General features: G+C 39.2%; 1 protein-coding gene across 2 annotated transcripts in view; it reads right to left on the minus strand.

Moving 5' to 3' along the window:
- The window catches only part of fstl4 (follistatin-like 4), a 200,365-nt gene that overhangs the window by 107,077 nt on the left and 72,906 nt on the right, over positions 1-20,382 (minus strand). For both annotated transcript variants that reach the window (XM_051400620.1, XM_051400618.1), the window contains exon 4: positions 6,571-6,813. In XM_051400620.1, coding sequence (XP_051256580.1) covers positions 6,571-6,813 — 243 coding nt within the window. The remainder of the gene's footprint in view (positions 1-6,570; positions 6,814-20,382) is intronic.

Below are 20,382 nucleotides of genomic sequence, written 5' to 3' on the forward strand. Positions count from 1 at the left end.
ACAAATCTAATCGGTCATTTTCTACCAAAGAAATAAAAAATAAAAAGGTCACCTTTCTGTAAAAGGAATCACTGCTGTGCCATTACATTTAGACAAATAGTAATGTAGCAGAAACACAACCCACTTTAGTGAAATAGTGTGTAAATAAAGTGTATTTTATAGCAGCTCTCACATCACAGTTAAGAGAACTTAGACCATAACAAAAAAAGGCTACGAAAGCATACACAATATTTTTGTCTTATTTATTTTTATCAAGAATTCGCAAAGAGGAAAGCGTGAAACAAAAAGAGATCATGAACATCCTGCAAGCAAGCATACAAGGTTGTTATAAGCATCTTGCTGTGACCTTATCCAGCCTCTGTGTACACAACTAAAGCTGCAGGGCTAGAGCTCACGCCAAAGTTGGCCCTCCTTATGAGAGCCGTGGGTTTGTGTGACCGAGTTAATGGTCTCAGTCACAGGAGGGGGCAGAGGGTTAGCAAGCAATAAGATGGACGGTCGGAGGCAGAGCGCTGCCACGGGCAGCGGGGAAGAGAGAAAGACGAGTAGGGCCACTTTGATGGCTAATGCAATAACCACAGCTGCCACCGAACAGGGTGGGATGATAAAGAGTAATCAGAATGGTTGAGGGGGCTCTTAAAGTGAGAGACATGGCAAACAATGAAAGACGATGGATGGCTGGAAGGATAAAAAGGAAGGGATAGAGGGAGGGAGGACAAGAAAAAGGAATTAATAATCTTGAGAACACTGTATTGTCATGTTTGTTGACATTGTTTGGCTACATTTTTTTGGATCCAAAGAAAACCAATGATGAGTAAGACATCAATCAATCAGGATCCTTATAAAGATCCTTATATACTGGCTGGTTAATCAACTAGGGCTATAACTATTATTTTCATTTTCAATTAATCTGCTGATTATTTTAACGATTAATCGATTAATTGTTTTGTCTATGAATAGTCAAAAAATAGGTGAGGTCTTCAAAATTTTATGTTTACTCCAATCCAAAAGCCCAAAATATTTGCATTACCAAATGATAGTAATGCAAATATTTTGGGATTTTTGACTTTTTGGAATCATTTTTGGTAATACTTTTCAAAGAAACAGCAAGTGTTTTAAGATGTTGAAACCAGAGAATGTTCTTCTTTGCTTGAAAAATTACTTCAACAATCAACAGATTATCCATCTTGGTCATGGCTCTCCACAAGGGCTTCCATGATAAATCCCACATTATTATCTTTATATAAAAGTAGAAACAAAACTCACTGATAGAGATGTGAACGCATGAAACACTGTTTTTTTTTTTTAAGGAATTACAAGGCAAAAGGTTGGGAATCAATGGCTTAATGGATGAATGGATTAGTGTCCTGTCCTATCTGAAGCACAGTTCGCTGTGACCCTGGGGGGAACTTGTGACTAATATCTGTCTGGCGGATGGCAACTTATCACAAGTCTGATCTGGGAGTCAACAGCACTAAAACCAAGCATAACCAGTACGACACTTGTCCCTAATGAAGTAGCCATTGTGGAATACATTAAAAACCCCCCTGCTGAGCTCCTTACATGACCCAATGGAAACAGATGTCCCTTTGGTCTGCCTTTGCTGGAGCTTCCTACTTATCAGGAAGATGAAAGCGATTAATAAACTGTTAGTTCTTTTTCAAATGGTTTCAAAGGGATGGGGATGTAATCAAAGCCAGGGTCAGAAGTGGATCGAAAAGAGAGAGAAAGCATCTGTGCTTGTGAATTTCATAAATTAGGATTAGTGATTGGTTGGGGACTTAAAAAACTTCCATAACTTGCTAGTATAACAACTGTTTCCACAATGCCAAAGCCACAATGTGTGTTCGTGTTTGCATTTTAGATGCGTTTTTTCCTCTACTCAGCTTTAGTGTGTATTAGACGTTAAAAATCCTATAAAAATCACCTAACTTCATATTAATCTCACAAGTCAGTTTCTAAAGGCCTCACTCATTACAGCTGAGTACAATCTCCAATCTGTCATTGCTAAAACTGTAAGGAAACGATTCGAGAGTTTAAAAACACCTTCATTGCAGATCCATTCCAAGTCTTAAGGCAGTGGCATGCAAAACCTGTGTGCTTGTAAAGTTATTAGATTTGAGTGCAGCTGGCATATCAGTCTTTTTTAGTGACAATGTGCCCCTTTTGAAGCCATCTGGGATCAAATAACTCAATTTTCCATTCTTAAGAAGACGTGGTGACTTTCACTTGTGTGTGTTAGATATTTGCGGTTCCGATGCTAATTCTTTAAGAGAGTCTTTGTAAAGTGGATAGCTTAAGCAAGCTCGGCATAATCTTAAAAGTGCCACAATGAAAACAGAACTCAACTTATTGAATAGGTGGAATAATGAAACCCTCTTTATCCTATTTTCTTCCTAACACTGTTGTGTCCCTTTTACTAGTGTGTAATAGTGAACTATTTAGTTGTCAACATGGCATTTTAGAAGTGTTTCTTCTTCCATTCTAATTCTAACATTATTCTACAATGTGCATTCATTGTTAAGTCGATAGGAATAAGTACCAGCTAAACAGACTGTGTGTAAATACAACGAAGCGAGTGACAGGGCCGAACAAAGAGCCCCATCCAGAGGTTTGGTAATCCTTTACATCCTATATGCAATCACCTCTCCTGCCAGTCACAAACCACAAATCCATTTCCAAACACTTAAAGAACACCAATGCTATTAGGTCAGAAGCAGGCTACAACCTCCTTCAAGCTTCATCAAAGCGAATTTAAGCATACCCAAAGTACCCATAGACAGTCGGGTGATAAATTCCTTCACCTCTGCAACCATGTTTGCCTCAACAGGTCTCCCTTGTTTCTCCCAACTGCCAGAGGAAAAAATAAAATTTAATTAAAAACAAAGCTTAAGTAGAGCTCCCCTCTCTCCTTGAAAAAAATTTAACTTTTTCAACAATGCTTATATAAAAACACCTGACATTACGTATTAAACTAATACAAAGTAAACAAAATTAGAAAAATTAACTATTAAAGCACAACCATACACAATGCACCACAGCAGTCGCCTAACACAGCCTGCCTAAATCTCTAAAGCTCACTTTTTCCTAAAGATTTTACCCTGGAAATCATCACCTAAGAATTGATTGATAGCAGGCAGCAAGAAGACAGGTCAATCTCTACATTGATTAGTGGTGATGGTGGTGATGATGCTGATGATGATGATGATGATGATGATGATGATGATGATGGCAGATGGAAAAAGTTCATGTTGTCAGTCATCCATTGTGCAGTTTACTTTAACAGACACGTCTCCATGAAATGTCTCGTCAGACCCCAGTGTAAATGACAAAGATTGTGGAATTTGCAAGGCCCAAAAGCCACAGTATGCACATAATATTTCAGATAGCTGTGAATGATGGATGTTATTATGCAGCTTTTGGACAGCAACAGCAGGATGTGACCTGGTGAAAGAACAGTGGCAGAGGAGGTTGTGATAATGTGCCGGCCCATTCAAAGATTTATGAATAAACAATATCTCCCATTTACAGTCAACTCTGTAACTGGGAGGGGAGGTCAGCACTAAAGAAACGTGGTTCCTCTTTCTTTTGCCAAATTGGGCGAGTTCGGCACTGGCTGTGCACACTGAACCATAATAATCCAGATATGATGAAACAAAAGCCTGCATAAGTTGCCAAACTTGAGACTGTGACTTTGACTATAGCCCTGAGCTGAAGGAAATTGGCTTTCACAGCACAGTTTTTAGGTTTATCAAATTTGAAAGCAAAATTATCACACAAAAAATCCCAAAAGATTTTTTGCCATGTGGCTTAATGCATAGCTGTAGGGACCCAAGACATCCAGTTTTATCTATGAAAGTCTTGTTCTCAGACTGAGAGTAAGAACATTTCTTGCCATCTAGCATTTAATAAGCTCTAGGCTCTCAAAAAAGTAAGCTCTTAAACAAACTAAAGAAAACTATAGAAGAAATATATTTGCTTGAAATAAACCTACTTTCAATTAATTTTAAAGAGAAACAAAACTGCAAGGGTACAACAATACACAAATTAGTAAGTAATACGCATTCGTCTATAACATATTGTTGTGTTATGCCAGTGCAATTACTCTGGCAGATAGATTGGCTGTTTTTTTTATGTGACTTACTTTATAATTACACCCTCAAGTGGAGCACCTGGTAAGTGAAATACTGGCACTTATTCCGTTCATAAGGCATTGAGTTAAACCAGGATGTGTTATTTCTTCTTGGTTTTGAGTGAGGCAGTAAAGATGTAGTCTGGAAAACAAAGTGGTATAATACCACCAACAGGCCTGAACATAACCAACTTAACCACTGCACCACCTCTCCAATTCCTCTGCTGTTTACACACACACACACAGACAAACACACACACAAACAACAATAATTGTGAATAATGACTCGAACTCGAGCACAGCACTGTGAGACTTGCTTTCCAATGATGTCTTTGTACGTCAGGTGCAATAATTACTTCCCAATTACACAGACTCACACACGCACACACACAGGATTCCCGTGACATCTGACTGATTTCCAACATGTTCCATCTCCTGCTGGTTCGCATTCAGACATCTCAAGTTTAAGCCTAATGTGCCGACTGAACATCCCTAATGTGGATTAGCTATGCATGGTGGTGTCTGCCAGGAATCCTTGCCTCCCTAATGTGATATGACTAAAAGTGCTGCCATGTTTGTGTGTGCGAGTGTGTTTTTGCACTGCGTTGACATGAAACCATGCACTCTAAATAACTATAGCCTTTCTATTTTAACATCCACACCCGGAAGGATTATAGAAGACGTTTAATACTAGTCTGACCTGGAAAACTAAATTTATAGAGGAGGAGATGCCAACAGGTGCACTGTACATATGCAAGCATGCTTCCAGTATTTAAAACTGAAATAATGTTTTTGTGTGTGCATACTTAAATTAAGTAGAAGCCCTACCTCGCCCTGTAACTTTTAAATCGAAGTCATGATGAAATGATTAGGCTGTTTGTTGGATAATAATGCTGACTGTTCATGCTGAGAGTGCACTTTTGCTAATGAGTGATAGTCAAGGAATAAAGATTCTAATGATTTACTATAGACAACTGGTGATCCACAGTAACCTAGAGGTGATTTGTGAGTACCAGGATACTGATGTAGTAGAGGGGAGGAGTGACTCAGAAGTTAAACGTGTATGTGGACATATATAGTGTGTGAATTGTTATGTACAAATGTTTCCTTGCACAGTGACTTGAGACCTGGTTTATGACACAGTAAGTTTACATTTTTGAATGTAATCATGCCACGAAAAGCCTGTTAATGACATCTGTACACTGCTCTAACATTGTCTGCCTGTTCAATGAAAACTCTGCATTAAAATTCCACAATTACATTAATAATTAAGTCAACTTTAAGGATGCCACTATAAATGATTTAGATGCTGGTGTTTGTGATTTGGACCAAGTGCCAAGTTAGTGTGCTGAGTTGAATTGAAAGGAGCGTGATTACTACAGCAGAGCACATGGAGGAGATGAATACAATACATGATAAAAATGCTTACTGTCTGAGTGTCAATGTTAGTGCTTAGCTATCATTTCTCAGACAAACCTGACCATGAGCCACAACCATCAGTGCCAAACTGCAAATGATTTCATTCTTTCATTCATCTTGATTGAAAAGGTGGCTGACAGAAACAGTGTGATTTCTAATCTTGACAGCATCACCACATTACAATACAACTGCTACTGTAAATGTTTCAACATCAAACTAAAGTCAAAACCCCACTGCAGCCTTCAAATTGAAATTCAAAAGTGTGCCTCACAGGTATCAGAACATCATTTGAGGGCAATTTCCACTCACAAAAGACATCAAAAGTGTTAACCTGTACCATACTCAGTGATGTAGTCAGACATAAAAAATAAACAGCCCCTGTGCAGCATTGCTTTGTTCTTGTGGTATAGCAGCAGTTCCACAGCAGGAAAGTGAAGATAAATGATGTTTACTAATGATTGTTTTTTTCTTAAGGGAGGTTTAACAAGGAAACTGTGTCACCTAGTATCAGTTCATCTCAAATTCAATAATTTTCTTAAATAACAGGCAGACTTTTTGTTCATGAAACAGCTGGTGTTCATTCTTAGCGAATACAATGTGGGAATACGAATTAATTTATATTAATTCATATTTCTGTAAATACTTAGTACAAGGTTAAAAGCCCTGTAGGCAACACTTCAACTTCGATCAATAACTACTGTAAACAACCAAACATCATCAGTGCAAATGTAGCCTTTTCAGTGGGTCAGCTTTGGAAATAAATTTGTTTGCTGAAAACATGAAACGTCATTATTCCTCACAACCAGAATGCAACGCTTTCATTTTTTCTATTAGTGCAACATCATGCAGACTTCCTCTGTGTCATTTATTAATCCTAATTATGACAAAGTAAACCAGTTAATTGGACTTTTTAAACATGCTGCTGCAGGTACCTTCGAGTAACCTGAACTAAATCTTTTTTACACTGTGTAGCAGCCCTGTGCAGTGTCAGTGTATCAGCGCAACAATCAAGGTGTTACCTTTGAAGAAGCAGTCCTTGCTGTGCACCACATAGATCCGTCTCCTCTCCAGGCAGGCGGTGCGGTAAACCTCGCAGTGGTTCTCGTAGAACCTGCCGTCTGAGCCACACACTGGCACAAAAGAGGGCCGGCATTTTTCTTGGCAAACACACTCAGCGCGGCCGGTTTCTGCCATCAGCACACACTGTCGACCCCGTCCACAGTAGGTCCTCCGACAGGGACCTCCGTCTGGGTCAGAGAGGGCTGGAGGAGCGAGAAGAGAAAAGGTTTTCTTTAGCAAGGGAGGAAAAGGAAATAAGCACGATCATTGCAAGAGAAAGAGAAATAAGCTTTCTGTATCAACAATTTTATTCTCATCTAGTCTTTTTCATCATAAAGACAGGTACAAGACAGAGATCAAATCAATTCAGACTATGCAAAAATAAAATACACCTGTCTCATCAGCAAGGATCACAACTTTTGGGCTGAGACAGATAGGAGTATTGCATCCTTGCGGATTCCTGTCCAGGAGATTCACCTTATTTCACAATAAAATAATGGTATATAATAGTACTGTATAGTCAGTGTCAAGAAGAAAGTAATGTCTAAAATATAAAACTGGCCCCTAAACAGCAACCGGTGGACCCTGCTAAAAAAAAAAAAAAAAAAAAGAAAGAACTTGAAGAGCAGTTGTGAAATCTTTCAACCTCTCAAAAATCTCCCTGTTACATTTGTGTACACTCTACATCACAATGGCTGTTTAGTACGACTAAACTTTGTTTGGTTTCCAGTGCTCCACACAAGCCTCTACTGAAACACGCTGTTGGGGTTCAGGAACAGATTCGTTATAAAAGCATAATTTATGATGCACTACTCATAACTGCTCGCACTGTCAGGAGTGTCACCCCTGAATGTCTTGTTCAAATGGTATTATGTCTTTGTTTAAAATAACTGAACTTGTAAGTAGCACCACTTAAAGCAGTAGAAGCACTTAAATAATATATTTGACATTTCTAAATAAGGCTTACATTCATTCTGATTCAAATAAATACTGCATTAGCTAAGCGAGTAAAATAAGACAAGGGAAACATATCAATTACGACACAGTAACAAGATGAAATATACAATATGCACAGAAATAGAAAAGGCGTAAACTCAAGCCAAACACCTCCAGTCTTCATCGCAGTTCTAAGACGGCGCTAACAAGGAGAAACTTTTAATTTTATTTTATTTTCAAAACCAATCATACAGCCATGAGTCCTTATTAACGCCTTTCAGCACATATTCGCACATATGTGTGCACATATACAAACACAAAGAGATCTGCATACCTGAGTTGAGCTCACACTGTCCGCTTTACCTACTCTAGCCTCCATCAACACACACACACACACACACACACACACACACATACCACACACACCCCTATACCTACACACACACACACACATACACAGACACACATATTCACACAGTTCACTATCTTCCACACACGCAGGTACAAATGCACAAGCTAAGCATCCCCATCATCACCACTCACTGACTAGGACACCCCGCTTCTGGCCCTGATTTAATCTATTTGCACTTAAAGCAAGTCCAAAAGCTGCTGATCCAGCCAGATGCTCCACCTTGGATTGATCTTTCCTGACTCCATGAGCTTGACCCCCCACCTCCCACCCCCTCTTCTTGTTGTGATCTGAGGGTTGGATTTATGGGCCCATATGCCTTTGGGTTATTGCGGTAAAAAAAACAAAAAAAAAACATGCTCAAGCAGGTACAAGCAGGGCATTTGGTGCCTCTCAAATCCACCTGGCGAATGTCAATAGTAATAAATTAGACATAAAAATTGAGTTGAAAACCCTCCCTGCGTTTACACATTATTCATAGCATAGTAAGAAAGCTCAATCAATATTAGCAAACATGAAAAACTCCTACGCAGGCACCCACATAGTGTTGAATTAGCTGGCAAAGAACAACTCCAGTTCAGAGTTTATTTGATTAAAGATAGCTGTGTATTTTTATGTGCGAATATATATACATTTTCATATGCAAATAAACAAAGTCAGATTTCTTTCTTCTAAATTAAATTTGAGTTAATTTGCAGTTTTGTTTCTGCAGGAGGGAGGAGGAGGTCAGTAAATTCACACTTCTTAACCCCTGAACTCCCACACAATACTGCCCATGCAGTTACAGAAAACACAAACATCAAAAATAGTTTGAAAACTTTAAGGACTGCAGCCATTGCAGGCATGTGGCTGGGTATTTATCCTTCAAAATGTATTGGTCTTAGATCAAATAAAATAATCTGAAGTTTTGGTGTAAAAGCAAAGCTTCACCCCTAATTGACCCAGTTGAGTTTTAAAACTATTTCTTCTTTTAAAAATTCAAGCACTGACTCCTTTTGATGTTAACAAGCTGTTATTTGCCATGGAAACCAAGGCAAATATAAAGGAGGTGACTGCTGGCTGCAGCAATGAGAGAAAGAAATTGCACCACGTGAATAAACCTGATGGCATGGTAGAAGGAAAACAACACTATAGAATGGTGATAATGAAATTATATTTCTAGAGCTAGAGAAATAAGCACGTAAAACAGAATCTAAAGTTGGAGCTCTTAACAATACATTTTGGTTATGGGCCACTGTGAAGGCCATTTTACCATTACAAGGAAACAAATACACATCCAAAAGGGACTTGGTGGCCATTGTGTTGATGCTGTTTTGAGGTTTTGAGTCGGTTAAGATGCTGAGAAGGGGTCAGCTCTATTATCCTTCTGTGGAATAAGGCTAAAAACCATACTGGCTAAACTTAAAAGAGCCCAGTCCAGGCTTTTATAATCAAACTGCTGAAAACAGAAATTGAATTTGCCTGGAGTATAATCATATCTCAACTCTCAGCATATTCAATAATGGAGGTAATGCACTGTTGTCGGAGGACAAAAGTCCCTTAATTACATAAAGCCGATTCCGAGGCACAAAAGCATGCACACAGACACAGACACAGACACAGACACACACACACACACACACACACACATTAATACACTAGCACCCTCCTACTCACTTTGAGGTGTCAGTATGCAGGCAAGCATACACTCTTGTGTTTAGTCACCGTCTAATACACAACATCTGTGCTTGCAAACAGAGGCACCTTACAATGCACACATACAGACACTGTAGAAAGAATTAGTCTATCTATCAATACAATCAATCAACATTACGATTAATTGAATTTAATTAATTTTAGTAATTGATTAACTGTCACAATGTCCTACCCTGTTGTATATCGATGTAAATTAAAAATCTGTTTTTTTTTAATTGTTGGTCAGAAAAAAACAGGAAGAAGAATTATATATAAAACTTATAATCAGCATTTTTCACTATAGTTATACATTCTAGAGATTATACTTTAAAGAAAATGTATTGATAGACTAGTCGATATGAAAATAATCAATATCTGCAGCCCTACACAAAAAGTGTTGTCTTACCTGACTCGGTAGTATTGACTACTTCTTTATCATAATTAAGTGTGGAAGTAAGGAAGCTGTTGGGTTGGGGGTGTGCCAGGTAACTACCTCGAGGGGAGCGTAGTCTTTTGAGGGGGGGGGGGAGGCATAGTCAATGCCTTTTTATCCAGTTTACTAATTGTTCTCCGTGTCTCTGCAAAGCATCTGTGGGAAATGCAAAATAGCTCAGCTCCCTTGCGACCTTGCTGTTCATGTCAAGGTCGGGGACGATTACAAGATCGTTTGTATTCTCCAAGCGTGGGAGATTAAACGCTTAGCAACAACCGTCCAGCAGCAGTTACCCACTGGTGGCTGTTCTTCCATCTTCCTATTCTTGTTTTCTCCCTCCCTGCCTCTACTTTCACTCCATCAGCCCCCTCGCCCTTTCCCATTTTGCTCAGAGAAAAGAGTACATGAACAGCAGCCACTCAAACAACAGAAACAATGGTGCATAAAAAGTTACATCTACAATACACAAGCTGTCTGACATTTAGTTAAGTCCTAGTGCTCGCGCTCATCCTCGCTGTAAGTCCTTTGTCTCGCGTTCTCTTGGACCATGTTGGCTGCAATTGTGGCTTGCTTAAGAGGCTAAAAGTGCGTTTGATAATCCTCCCTGTCTAAGCTGCAGGCACAGTGCTTATAAATGGCTCTTACAAGTTCAGACGCTCTGCAGTGCCAAGACAATGCCAGGCTGACCATCCGGTGTCAAGCCCTGCATCCCGTCGCTCCAGTCCTTTCTCTTTTATTCTTTATTGGGTCCTCTGTCTTTTTTCCCTTTATTTTGCTGTGCATGTGTATACACTCTTTTTTCCTCAGTCCTTTTCTGAATTCCCGTCTGGTGCTGAGTTCTGCTAGGCTTCAGGGAAAATGAGTCCGGGCATTGTCCACTATAATCAGAGATTTCCCAGACATGTTTTGCAAGGAACTCTGTCGTTAATTGCATGGGAACATGAGGGATTTGTGTTAAGACCATTTTGCCTTATCTTTCTGACATTTTTCGACAGACAAAGATAAGTTTCCCCTTTCATTTCCTTTTATGCAAGTCTAAGTGGATGGGAGCATAACTGGGGGCACAGCATGACCGTCTGCCTGCCTGACTGACTGACTACCTTTTCGTTTGTCGGAAGAAGCTACAATCTTGTCAGTATCAGCCCTCGCTGTATCATTGTGATGAAGCCGTTGGTAATTTGAATCCAGAGCGAGACATGCAATCTGTACGCACGCAATCACATACACATTGTACAGCACGCTCGCATAAAGAACACAGCACACACACAGGCAGAGAAAAAGAAAGAGCCAATATATGTCACTTCACTCTGGAAGCAAAGCACTTGTCTAAACCCTCGCTCTATTTAACAACTAAAATATGCCTCAATATATTTGTACCTGAGGCTAGACTCTCAAGCTCTTTAAATCCTTTTAACATTTAAAGGCAACAAACTTTATTTATTTTGTATTTAATCCAGCTCCATAGAGGCTGAGTTTGTTTTGTTGGTTTTTGATACGTTCTCCTCAGAGAAACAGAGGGACACTGCCGAGCTTCTTACTAATTAGACTGGAAGAACATTTGCCCTGCTGATATGGGACTCGCTGCCTGCAGCGCAACCATGTTATAAACTGCCCTGATCCATGGAAACACAGAAGCTGCTGTCACAAACCCTTCAGGATATCAGTGTGTGACATTTACAGAAACCGAGAGTGGACAATTTTTGCCAGCAGACAGCTTTTGTTAGATATAGTTCAACCCTAAAAGTGTCCTTGTTTCGTCTTTTCATTACACTTGTGTGAGTATACTTTTGTAGCATGTATGTACATGTGTAGTGTGCATGTGTATGAAGTACTTGTGTTTATGTATATGTATTTTGCAGCTCAAGAAAACCTCTGTCACATCTGCTGATCCCAGAGATCATTCTATTTGCTCTGAAGCAGCTGAAGATAATTAAATTCAGAGACGCGCCGTCAAACACTGTCTCCCCTGTGCTGCGCAGTCGGACAAAGCGCTTCTGACATGCACGCTGAGCTGGAATATCAATGGACAACAGCAGCCCTTGGTGCTAGGTGAGATATGCTGTGGCATACACACAGATAAGAACATACTGTCCATTGATTTGTACCCAAAAATATGTTACTTTTCTTAACCAGCTGGGATACAAATAACCGGAAATAGAATGTACCGCAAAGTTTATTTTTTTTCCTTAAATATTTAAAAAATTTTTTTTTTTTTTAATGTTTAAAAAATTACCCCGTTTTTCAGAGCATCAGTTGATGTTTTACTTAAAAAGACAGTGCATTGATGATATTCATAAATAACTACATAGACCAATTTTGCATTAATTGTCTTGTTTTTTTTGTGTCTGGACATATCATTTTTGAGTACTTGAGTACTCACTACTCCCATTCCCTTATCTCTGTATTGCCATGATAATTACTGAAACCTCAAACATAAAAGCTATTCCCACCAACATACAAAGATTTGGAGTCTTGACTGTCAGAAAGGATCTGGATGACAAGTGGACTGTCATTTAAGTCACATCATAAGGAAGCCCCGAAAATGCTGCAACAAAATGTTCTTGTACCAACAGAAAAACACGTCTATTAGAAACAGCTCGAATGAGATGGTGAAAGGAGAGACGTGCAAAAGGCTAGCCAGTTATTCTTTTCACTATGTCATGTCAATTAGGGCTGGGTATCATTCAGTACTGGTATCGATACAGATACCTTGACCTCGATACTGGTTCCTGAATGATACTTTTATCGATACCAATTTCATAAAATCTTTTTTCACAAAAAGAAAATACATTAGACATTACAGTACAATGACTCACTCAGGAAGATGTTCAAAGACCTGTGAGCAGCTGGAGAAACAGTTGTTACTCAGCACACTTTACCCAACTTGGATTACTGGAATAAAATGATGAAATAAAACTGAATGTCTGTACAGTACTGGACTATATAATAATATAAATAACAGTAGGAAGGAATATTAGAAACAAAACAGTACGGCAACAATACATTTAGTCTCATCCAAAGAAGAAGGGAATAGCGGTGTTCATAGTACTGGGAAATAGTGGCAAAGTGACAGTGACCAGCTACCCCGGGTCTGACAACAATCCATCAACAACTTCAGTATGTTTCTCTCCTTCTTTTACCTGTCGGTCTGCAAACAACACCATGCCCCCTAAAACACTCTACGCCCCGCTTTGGTGAGAAAAGAATGCCCCGCGGTCTCCATCCCATGTGGTGAACGGACGTATCAATGAGCAGATACAGGTTAGCTGCACTGCTAACAAGCAGCACAAAGTTCCCTTAGTTGTCTGTGCAGTTGAGCAACAGTGTAAAAAAAAAGAAAAGAAAAAAAAGCAAGCCCTGTCTGTGTGTGTAAAAATAGTGTTTTTCCGGCATGCTTCTACAACATGTACCATTAACCGCCTGCTGCGTGCTCACTGACGCTGATGATTTTACTCAGTTGGTATCGAAAACGGTACAGAATGACAAGATGTTTTTTGATACTCAGTAGTATCGATGCAATTCGGTCGGTGCCATAAAAGTATTGAAGTTCGGTACCCAGCCCTAAAGTCAGCTGTCTTGATACCAGCTGTTAAAAATGTAACACTAAATCCAATTTTATATGTTTATACATAAAAACAAATTACAAGCAGTTATTACACGACTGATCCTGATCTTATCTTAAAGTGTTTATTGCAACAAAAGTTAAATTCCTTTTTCAAGAAAAAAAGGTCCACTTGACCACAGAGAAAATCTCTGAAAAATCTACGATGTAACCTGAAACAATGAGGCAATGTCATCAAATAAGCAAATGTCAACCTCATGGTGGCACTATAGAAAATGTCAGGGTTTTGCCAATATCATAATGACTCATCCTCTGGGCCCATGAATACCTGTTGAAAATTTCATGGCAATCCATCCAGCCGTTGGTGAGATATCTCAGTGAGGATGAACTGATGAAACAACAACAAAACAACTGAGAAAGAAAGTCAACCTGACTTTGAAACATCCTGTCTCTTCCTGACTCACTCTGGACACTGGAGACGACTACAGCAACACCACTACATGAAGTAACTTGAGAAGATAATTACATTTAACATAAACTTCGTCCCGGAGCCATTTTTCTCCATTAAGTGCTGCAAATTACCTATTACCTCCATGACCTCTTTTTTAATAGCAGGTTAGCCAGTACCTTGGTGTTCACTACATGTGTTTGAATGGATGGACACTGAAGCCATTTAATCTAACTGGTGGAACAGTTTTTATGATATGTGATACAGAAAATGTACCGTTAATACACATCTAGGGTCTGTCGGTCCCTTCTGCAAACTTAAGCCTAGACACAAAGGAAAGTAGAAGGTGGAGGCTGAAATTGTTACTGTAATGCACCAGTAAAGCAATATCCTGTAAGGACTATTTCACTATTTCACTGTTGTGTTTATAGAGGACAAAAACATATAGTTTTGAAGTTCTGTGTACATACAGTATAAAAAAATATTGCTTTAATGATCCATCTTTCCTTTTATACTCAGTATTTCCACGTGTAAAGGACGAACAAAGATTTAAAACTGAACTTCAGAGATTTCTGAAGACGCATGACTGATGGTAAGACTGAAGGAAGTAGTCAAAGCTGATTAAGTGAACATGTCGAGTCCCTTATTAACACATGCTGACTCTGTTTTCCTCCCATGTCTTGATGTTTCTCCTGCTCTCCCCCACCCATCCAGATTATTGATTGTGAAGGATGCAAATGGAAGACGTAATCAAGTGAAATGAGGAGCTGGTCCCTGCTGCTGTTTATGAGGTCTCACTGTGTGTTGGGACACATGTAATGTGGCTATTTCTTTAGTAATGAGGAGAGTAAAAGAGAGAATTTACTTCGCATATCGATGGACAAAAACAAAGCAAAGCAAGCTGAGGACTGCAATAAAGAAAAAAGTGAAGGATTAAGAGAGGTAAAAGACAGCAAACTAAAACACTGAAATGACTGAAGAGCAAGCCACACAATTCTTTAAAGACTTCTTTGAAACACAGTAATGGAGCGGGGAGAAAGAAAGAGAAAGGCTGACTCGCACTCTACAGAGCAGGGATATTCAGTCTGTGCCTCAGACAAAATGTCACTGGGCTCATCTGGCTGGTTCAGCTGATAGGCCTGTATTGATCTTCTGATCCCTGTGTATCTGAAGCCGCTCCACCGAGAGGCTCAGCTCTCTTGAAAGAGCGACCTGGAAGAGACGGGCTGCAACTGCTGTTACTGCTACCTGGGGCTCCCACACATGATCCACTACATGCCAGATAGTTGGAGATTTCTTTAGGGGGATAAGGGTATTTTTTTGTTTGTGATTGGCAAGAGGCTAGGTCACGGACCAGGGTAGGCCCAGAAGATGAAACGTAATAATTCACTGCATATTGCTTTTTTGGAAGGCGTCTGATTTGCTGAACCAGGTTTGATACTTTCATTCTCAGCAAATATTGTGCAGCTCTACGTTAAAAACCTTGTAACTCGATTATGTGACCCTTCTCAGCCTCTCACTCCAACTCGTCTTATAAAACTTTTTCTTTAAAAACTCAAGGCAGTTTTCTTTATTTCTGGCAAGTTTTACATGCCTTTCACCCAGCAACTGTGACCAAACATATCTGCTGTTGCAAAGACTCATGCTGGCCATGAGCTACACCCCATTGTTTACAAATATTCATTCATCTATTTCCATCCACCATCCATCATTCCATCAAGGTCTCTATGGGGGCTGGAGCCAATCCAAATCCACTGACAGATCAAATCATATTCATGACATTTTAGAATGAAAAGAGTGTTTATGCAGGAAAACAGCAATTTTGACGTAGGGATGACGCAATACGTTTTCTCTGGGCAACTTGGAGTGCGACTGCCCACAGGGTATTAAAATGAGAGCAGAAAAATAAAGGCAAGGTAAAATCGAGGGAAGGCATGAAGGCAAAAAAGAGCTGGTGAACCATCTGGGAGTACAAAGCTTTGTCAGCACGGGGAAACTACTGTGAGACCAGAGTGAGCTGGAATTCACACTAGGCAGCCGTCAGTCACATGGTCATGTTGGTTATGCCATGACAGGTATCTGTTTCTCACTCTGTGGGCTGCCTGCCCTCCCCAGGGGACTAAAAATGATTTTTGGAGGATGGCAGGGCTTCTTCTTGTGAAATAATGAATTTTGGATGCAGCCTCTGGGCTTACCCCAATTATTAAGTATGAAGAAAAACTGAAAATAATCATCGTTTGGTATGACAGTCTGACAACCTGGGTGAGCTCAAGTCGGGGGTGCTTGGGAGTTTGGTAAATGAGCATTTGAAATTATTTTAATTCTGACATTGGAAACGACAAGGGAATATATGTTTTTTTCTCCAGGTGGGTGGAATTTAGTATTACCCCAACAATTCTACAGAGTGGGTAATGTATTTTCAGCTGTTGTAAGTAATATATCTAACAGGTACAGAACTTCACTGTAATCTAGCTAATTTCACTTGTGAAACATGTGACTTCAAAAAAAAAAAAACGTAATTGGATTCATAACTTAATTAAATTGCATGTTAATATGTACGTCAGATGATGTTTTTGCATCCATATTCATAGATCTTAACATTCATACAACAGTAATCAACACTCACACTGAATACAATCTAACCTGAGTGTCATGCTTAGTTCACGAAAACAACTGACAATTTTGCAAATGTCTGTTTCACACCATGTGCTCCTACCCCCAAAAGATCAAAGTTCTAGAGTATACTTTGCTGTTTCTTACGTGACATTGTGTAGGTGTGCATTCATGTCTGCATGTGCAAAGTGCACTTTAAAATGGGCACACATAGCTGCCCGTGATTGATCAGTAAGACTCAGGGAAGCTGGTTCACACCGTCTGCTGTATTATTTACAGCAATTTTACCGCTGCTGCAGCTACAACTACCGCTACAGCAATACAGGGCTTGAGCATCAGTCCTCTTCAGCTGCCACACTCATATTTTCACATTAATGCCAGCACAGCCAAGGATGAAATAAGCTCTCAAACATATTTTTTCTGCAGTAGGTTTGAGCGAGCATGTGAGTGTGGGAAATATAATCTCTCCTGAAAAAAAAAAAAAAAAAAAAAAAAAAAATCTCATTTAAGGAGCCTGTAGTGTTCAAATGAAAAGTGTTTGAAAACAAGAAATGTCCCTCCTGTATCGTATACGCAAGTCTTTGGAGCCATATGATCTCAATCTTCAAAGAAATTAAATTTGCATCTGTGTTTGTGTGCCTGCAAACGTGAATGTATGTCTGCAACAAAGAAAACAAGTGGTGTTACAGTATGTGTAAAAATGTTTGTTTTTTACTATTAAAATACAGTTTTTCTATGGCTCAAACCTTCCTATGTTAAGGCCCCACTGAACTCCATCCCTGTTTATTATCAACAACATCTTAATCCCTTCGATCCATCTTCAGCCTCGTCTTGCTCTCACCCCTCGCTATTTATCTCTCTATTTATATATCTCTCTACAGTATATACTGGATTTCTGCTGACACCACACCTGCACCTCCCTCCCTGCAGGGCTCTGGGAGAAGAGAGACCAAGCGCCCCCGATGGCCTTGCTCCCGCAGCCAAGATGACTAATAGCTCCTGCAGGGCAGGATGCCACAGAGGTGAGGCACAAAGGTGAGAGAGAGAAGATCAAGGGCTACGTTGTCTCACACGGCTTGTAAAAGCTTCCTCTGTTGGGTGGGCTGTGGCTGCTTAATGCTCCCTTCACACAGAGATAGTATTGTGAATTAAATTTGTGTGCATTTAGAGGGGCAGGATATTACTGGCCACAACAGGATTCTTATCAAAGAGCACTGGGTCATCAGATACAGAAAAATGATTTTTTACTTAAAATGGACTGCACCATAGTCCCATACATGCTTCGGTTATATAATGATTGGGTTTTTAAGTAACTATAATAAATAGTAAAATTCTAACACAGCACATTGTTAAATGGATAATGCTGGTATTATTCTTTCTTAAAATGCAACAAATCCAAATCCCACTCCCATAATCTGTCTGAGGCACTTAGTATTTCCAACTGAAGAGGTCTAAAAACAGGTCATAAATATATTGTTTAATTTTATAAAAACAGTCTCAGTAGTTTCCTAAAGCAGCTGGGCACTGTAGTTTTTAATACACGTTACTCAAACAGGAGTAATTAACACATTTAGTGCTCTAGTGTGTATTTACTGCAGAAGGACAGTGTATATGGGATGGACACAAAATAAGCTACAATGCTCATGTTGATCGTAATGAAAGAATATGTCACCCAGTGAAACACTGTGGGTCATTGATTTTTAATTGTTTTTGTACAACAATGGAGCTCAATAGTCCAGAGATACTAGCTGAATACTGTTGGTAGGATCAATTCATTGTTGGTTTTGTTTTTCTTATAGTATTTGTTTTATGGTATTACTTAGATAATGTACTGTTCTTATATAAAACATTGCAGTTGTAGGTTAGTGCATGTTTGACAATCTAGGTTCTTTCAGCCCTTCTTTAGGTAAATATCTTTAATCTCAGCCTGCAATAAACTTTAAAAGACAATCTAGGTTATGATGGATGACATGCATATCAAATGCACTGCGAATATTTCTACAGTCTCATGTACATCGCAACAACAGTATGGTTAAGGTAAGAAAACAACATGGTTCAGGTAAGAGATGCATCATTGAGGTTGAATAATTTTAAAGTATTAAATTGTTGGTCAGGTATAGCTGACAAACTAGAACACATTACATGCTCCATCACCCTGACCACCTCCCTCAGAAAGGTGAAACCTACTCTTCCCTTAATCCGTCTCTCTACACTGACTGTCCAATAAAATCCAAAAAACAAAAATAACCCACATAATGACATATGCCACTACTGTCAATGTGAAGGCTTACACAGCAAACATTGCAGGTGGTTATTTTAATGCACATTGTTTGTTGCCAATATATTTGGCCCATTATTTTAAGCTCAGCTACATATACTATTTCCTGCACTGGCATGATCATTGGTATTGGACATATATCATGAATTGCAGATTTGCCAATACAAACATATTTCCCAGGGACACTGGATTGGGAGTTTGCCCTGAAGGTGTCAAAAGCTTCTATGACAAGAAAAAAAAAAAAATTCACATCTACAAGATGAAAAAGATTAAGAAACTGTGGTTGAAAAATACATCATGTTTGAGACCGTCATTTGCATAAGATTAGTATTATCAAGGGCACTTCTGTCTTGGCAGACATGGAAGATTCACACAAGATTAAAATCCCAGATGATCTAAGCTATTATAACAAATCACTGGGCGTCCCCCAGGTAATATTAGTCCTCTGTGAATGGAGCTTTTCACTTCACCTCATCTCAAGCCTTGCACTCACATAGATTGTTGAAGGAGTGGAGGATATATGCATGCTGAATTACTGTGTGGAAAATTTGAGCAGATATAGATGCAGTGCATCTCCTATTGATTTTTTTTATGCCTTTGTGCTTGCATAAAGATATGATGAATTCATCTTCAACAACAGCTCTGTAATCTTATTTATTTATTTACATATTCATTTATTTTTCAGCAAATATGTTTGCAGCGCAAACAAGCACAGACAATGTTCATGAAGTTGTTGGTGTTTTGTCATTGAGGTTTGTGACACATTGCAGTACAGCAAAATTGTAATACGGTGAAGGAATTTCAATTTACAGCACCATTGTCATCGATGTGTAGATGCAGCTACAGTGCTTACACCTGAATAACTTGTCTGGATGTTAAAAAGAGGTGATAAAAAAACAACTACAGAATGAGCAACTTAAAGACCTGGCTAGCATTCATACACAATTACTGAGGCAGCATTATTTGAATAGTAATGGTATTGGACTGTAGTCACAATAAACCTGACAATACATAAACAAGTGGGACTTGCTTGTTTGCACTTACCTTGCTAGTGTATTATTACAAATATGTTTACTGAGTTGTGACACAAAACATTCAATTGCCTGCAGCTTTACACTGAGTTAAGGACTCAAGGACTCTTAAGCAGCTTGTGTGGCCTTATATAAATCTCTATCAGCGACAATGTTGTAACTTTCGATTTTCCAATCATGTCACGCTGAAACACACACACACACACACACACACACACACCACACACACACACACACACACACACACACACTGTAAAGAGTGTGGAAGGATGTGATAAAGGTTGTGCATAAAGTAAAATGATATCTTAATATATTTAACTGATTCTGCTATCTGTCTATGCCTCATGTTTGTTTTAATGGCACATGTAGAAGAAACACACAACAAATT

Source organism: Dicentrarchus labrax, unplaced genomic scaffold (assembly GCF_905237075.1).
Source record: "Dicentrarchus labrax unplaced genomic scaffold, dlabrax2021, whole genome shotgun sequence".
NCBI classification, from domain to species: Eukaryota; Metazoa; Chordata; class Actinopteri; family Moronidae; genus Dicentrarchus; species Dicentrarchus labrax.